Source organism: Anneissia japonica, unplaced genomic scaffold, assembly GCF_011630105.1.
Source record: "Anneissia japonica isolate Jap-2015-1 unplaced genomic scaffold, ASM1163010v1 scaffold288209_len40364_cov108, whole genome shotgun sequence".
NCBI classification, from domain to species: domain Eukaryota; kingdom Metazoa; phylum Echinodermata; class Crinoidea; order Comatulida; family Comatulidae; genus Anneissia; species Anneissia japonica.
In genome coordinates, this window is record NW_022745351.1 from 29,814 (window position 1) to 34,730 (window position 4,917).

Here is a 4,917-nt window from a genome sequence, read left to right on the forward strand (position 1 = left end):
GTATAGAATTGTGATTAGATTCACTCATGACACTTGGAATCCACCAATTTCAAGGTTCAAAACTTAAAACATGGACCAAGCAGTCGATCGCTTTAAGACACGATATCCTCACTCCAGGATTACGCTATGGCAACGACATAGACCTAATCTATTATAGTATTATTATTATAGTATCACCTTTTAAATTGACCATGTTCAGTATATACTGTAGATATTTTTCATACCTAAATGATTGACTATGTATTTCTATTTCATGGTAGTCTCACTATAATGCTTACTCATACTGCATCATTGTTTATTTATTTACTACAAAGTTAAAATGGTACAGCACCAGATAGTCTAAAGTAACAATAATGTGCATTACTATTTTCACACTACCAGTCAACACGTTACTTTTGAAGTTACAGTTACAGTAGAGCAGGCTACTTCTCTTCATTATTCCGTTCATCTTGCATTGTTGCTCTGTTCTGAACAACAGACAAACAGTATTTTAATTTTAATTTCAACAATTACTTATAAAATACTGCAGGGTATAATATAGGTCGATAATGTATATATATATTTAAATTCCTTTCTTGAATTTAAGGAACTATCTTGATTTATTAAATATTAGGCCAAATATTATCTGATGCCTGGTTTGTATGATTAGTGTTTTGTTTTTAGTATGCTGTTATCTGGAATCCTGGATGGTAAATTGTAGATCTACAATGCCCGGGTTAAAGAATATGTACCAGGGAATAACTTCATTGTCTATAATAAATAGGCTTACAATAACATAGAATGGCGGAAGCTTTTTTTAGATGTCTATTTTGATCAGCAGGATGATGATGATGACATGCAACGCAATACAATCGTGTAACGCAGTTACCTTACCAGCTGCCTAGCACTGCGAATTTGCGAAGGACGGTCTCGCATTTCAAAATCATTTTTCATCTTGTCTCAGTTTCTACGAAACATGCATTTGGAAAATCTATGCGTGATCATATTTCAAAATTCAGGCCTACTAAACACACTGCTTCCTTAGGTGAAGAGAATCTAGCGGTTTATCATCAAACCCAACAGCTTCACCCTTCTTCCTCAGGCCTACGGCTCTCTGATGACGATATGTGGCATAATTAAACTCTTGCGCTGCAGTCGGGGAATTCCTAGCGCCGCAGGCAATGGAATGTATTGTAATTTTATTTTTTTTGTCATTTATGTCATCAAACTGCTAATTTTGACAGCAACATAAAAGTTACATGCAATTAAAAGAATATTAAATTAAAAATAACTTACTTTGAAGCTGAATTCCTGGGGAAAAAAAATATATAAAACATTATTACAGATTCATAAAAAATAACAAAACAATTTCACACAGTAGCTTTATATCTTACTATATATTTTATCTACAGTCAATATTTACTGAAAGAATTTTTTTTGTGAAAAGAATTTAATTTTTTATTTGTATTGTGGATTTTTTAAATAAAAATGTATGCAAAAAATGTATTTATCAATTTTAGGCACTGTTTTGTTACATCAGATTTCTTTTCACAAGGAGCCAGTGAAGTACTTCTATATATACCATTTGATTTGTGGAAATTGATGAACAAAATGAAAAAAATGGAGCAAATGAAAATTTTCAATTGTTAATTTTAAAGATACACATTCTTAAATAACATTAAACCGTTATTTTGACAACGTTGGACTAAGGTGCACGAAACTAACATTTGAGTCGATACAGAAAATGTATGTACTGTATTTGTTCAGCAAAGTGAGTCTCATGAACCACCATACACCACCTCATCATCGGTAAAATTAATGTTGAAAATAACATATTACTACTGTAGGTCTATAGTGCTATATATTACAAACACATCAGCCTCTATAAAGACTGCACACAGCATGAGCATGGTATGTTTATGTTTAACTGAGGTGACATTGGGTTTTATGTTCTTTTGGTGTTAGTAATATGGAGTGCCATACACAGCAAAAGTCAAAATGTAATTGCAAAATTCAATGTCAAATGTATCAAAACGATAGTATATGAAGTTTGCGAGAATAATTGGTATACTTGTACTGTATTTTCTGAAGTGCCGTTCGTTTTGGGTTTGCTACAATCAAGAGTTAGTACAATCAGTGGTGTTGCGATTTGGTGCTGAGGAAGGGGGAAGGGGCCCCCGACAATGTAGTTTAAAAAATATATAATATAAACTATAAAACCGTAGTTTCATTCAATGAGGCCCCAACAGTTTTAAACAATAAAAGCTGATTCTGATGTTTGAGATCATGCTTCTGATTTTGTGATCAATCTGCTTTGCATTGTATATAGGCCCTACGTTATTAAAACATATTTTGTTCTCACTAAAATTGGTCTATTCTTTGTATTTATTTACACCTAGAGTACATAGGCCTAATATAGGCCTATACAAGCCCGAAAATCATGTACCATTCTATGTTCTCTAACAATGCAGTTAACAGTTAATTTGTCAATCTTCAGCAAATTTTAAATAGCATCCCAAATCCTCCTTTTTGGAATGTAAGGAAATAAATAGGCTTTCCCTTTTTTGGATCTATTGTAACTCTTGATTGTAGCAAAACGAATGGAACTTCAAAAACACAATGCAGTGTACAAATTATTCTCTCAAACTTTATATTGTATTGCGTTGTTTGTGTTTTAAGTGTTAACTTTGTTTTTTAATATTTTTTTTTTCTTTTTAAGCGTACAGGTTTGGATTTAAAATCCTTAAGTTTATTTTTTTAATTTTTTTATTTATTTTTAAATATTTAAAAAAAAAAAAAAATGCGACCGTTAGAGGTACAATGTAAACCTGTAATTATATGACTACTTATACAGAATTTTACTAAAAAAGGTTAATGAAATCTTTGAATGCGATTAACATGAACAATATTAATTGATAACTAAGCTAAAATCAAGGTCTAATTAAGGTTTAATCTGTAGTGAAAATTTAGTTTCAGGATATAAGATATTTACAGTTTCTCCACATAAGTACTAACATTCGATTAGCCTTTTTTAATGTTTCATTAAAAATAAATGGACAAATTAAGTTTAGAGTCTATATAAACTCTCGGATCTTTTGAGTGAAAACTCTCAATATATTATAATTATCATTATTATTGTTGTTTACAACAGGATTATCATTATTACCAACACTATTATCATTAGTGTTATTATTATTATTACTATTGTTGTTGTTAATATTACTATTATTATTATTAACAGAATAGTAAAAAATAATAGGTATTTTCTTGAGAGATGCTTAAAATTTTACATTTACATTGATTCAAATCTAGTTCCTATTTTTGCGACCAAACACGCAACCGATCAAGATCACTTTGAAGATTAATATCAGTCATACTTTAAAACTGGGGAAAAGATAATATAAAACAGTATTACAGATAGAATTACAGGTTACAAATAATGGAACTGAAATGCAAAAAATACCTAAATCAGTTATTAAATGGTTCTTATGCAATAAATTATTAATATATAGTTGAAAATGTTTAACCACAAAAAATTCCACTTATCATTTTAGGGAGTAATCGTAGGTCACAAGGTCATCAAGGAGAAAAAAAACATAAAATGCCTCATTTTCATGGTGACCTTTGACCCTGTGGGTAAGTAATCTTGTCATTAATACTCGCACCATAAATTAATTTATATATGATCATGTTCTAAATATCAGTTTAGTGTCTTTACCCCTTCATGTTTAAAAAGCGATTTAAAAAAGGGTGTACTTTTAAATTTTTGACAATATCGATAATGATATTGATAAATATATTAACAGCTATCTGCCTAGAGCCTTGAAACTTATAATTATAAAACAACTTTATGTGCTTATCGCAAGCATGCAGTTCGTTAAGAAATAAAAGGATATATTTTATTTTTGACAATATCTGCGTAAATGTGACATCATTAATTTTTGAATAATGATAAATATATTAACAGCAATCTGCCTAGAGCCTTGAAACTTATAATTCTAAAACAACTTAATGTGCTTATTGCAAGCATGCAGTTCGTTAAGGGACACAGTGTTTAATTAGATATTATGACCCAAAAATGGCCGAAGTGGAAGAATTGAGGAATAAAATTATGTCACTTTTCATTTCAAATGAGCGTAATATTATGCGTGTACTGTCTAGAGCCATGAAACCTTTCATCCTAGGACAACATTTTGTTCTGATTACAGTTATGCAGTTTTTGAAAGGGCTAAGCTACTAAATAATAAGATATCTTGCCCCAAAAAACGTCTAAGTGCAAGAATTGTGCAATAAAATTGTGACACTATCGCATTATTTGTGTTTTAAATTACCTTTATTTATTTATTTTTCTTTTTTTTTTTTGAATCGTTTTTAAATAAAAAAAAATTAACTTAAGGATTTTAAAATATTTCAAACCTGTAATAAAAAAAAACGCTTCAAAAAAAAAAAAGAAAAATAAATAAATAAAGGTAATTTAAAACACAAATAATGCGATAGTGTCACAATTTTATTGCAGGTTTGAAATATTTTAAAATCCTTAAGTTAATTTTTTTTTATTTATTTATTTTTTAATTTTCAATGTAAAAAAAATGTGATTGTTAAAGGTACAATGTAAACCTGTAATCATATGACTACTTATACAGAATTTTACTATATTATAGGCCTAGACTAGGGCCATGCCTCTTACTATAATATAGAGGCCTATTCCAAGAGATACAGATTTTTGAATATTTAAAAACTGGGGGGAAAAAGGTGAAAAAAGGGTGGTTACACCCCCTTTCCCCCAGTTTTTAAATATTCAAAAATCTGTATAATAATAATAATAATAATAATAATAATAATTACTTTATTTAAACACGGAAAAACTTGATCACCCAAGGGTGTTTTTCATCAAGGCCGTGCAAGGCCATAAGTGGTAAAATATAAAAATACAAAATA

At 29.5% G+C, this 4,917-nt stretch overlaps 1 protein-coding gene across 1 annotated transcript in view; it reads right to left on the bottom strand.

The window, feature by feature from the left end:
* The window catches only part of LOC117119941, a 32,327-nt gene that overhangs the window by 24,961 nt on the left and 2,449 nt on the right, over nt 1-4,917 (bottom strand). The window contains exon 2 of the mRNA XM_033264919.1: nt 1,276-1,290. Coding sequence (XP_033120810.1) covers nt 1,276-1,290 — 15 coding nt within the window. The remainder of the gene's footprint in view (nt 1-1,275; nt 1,291-4,917) is intronic.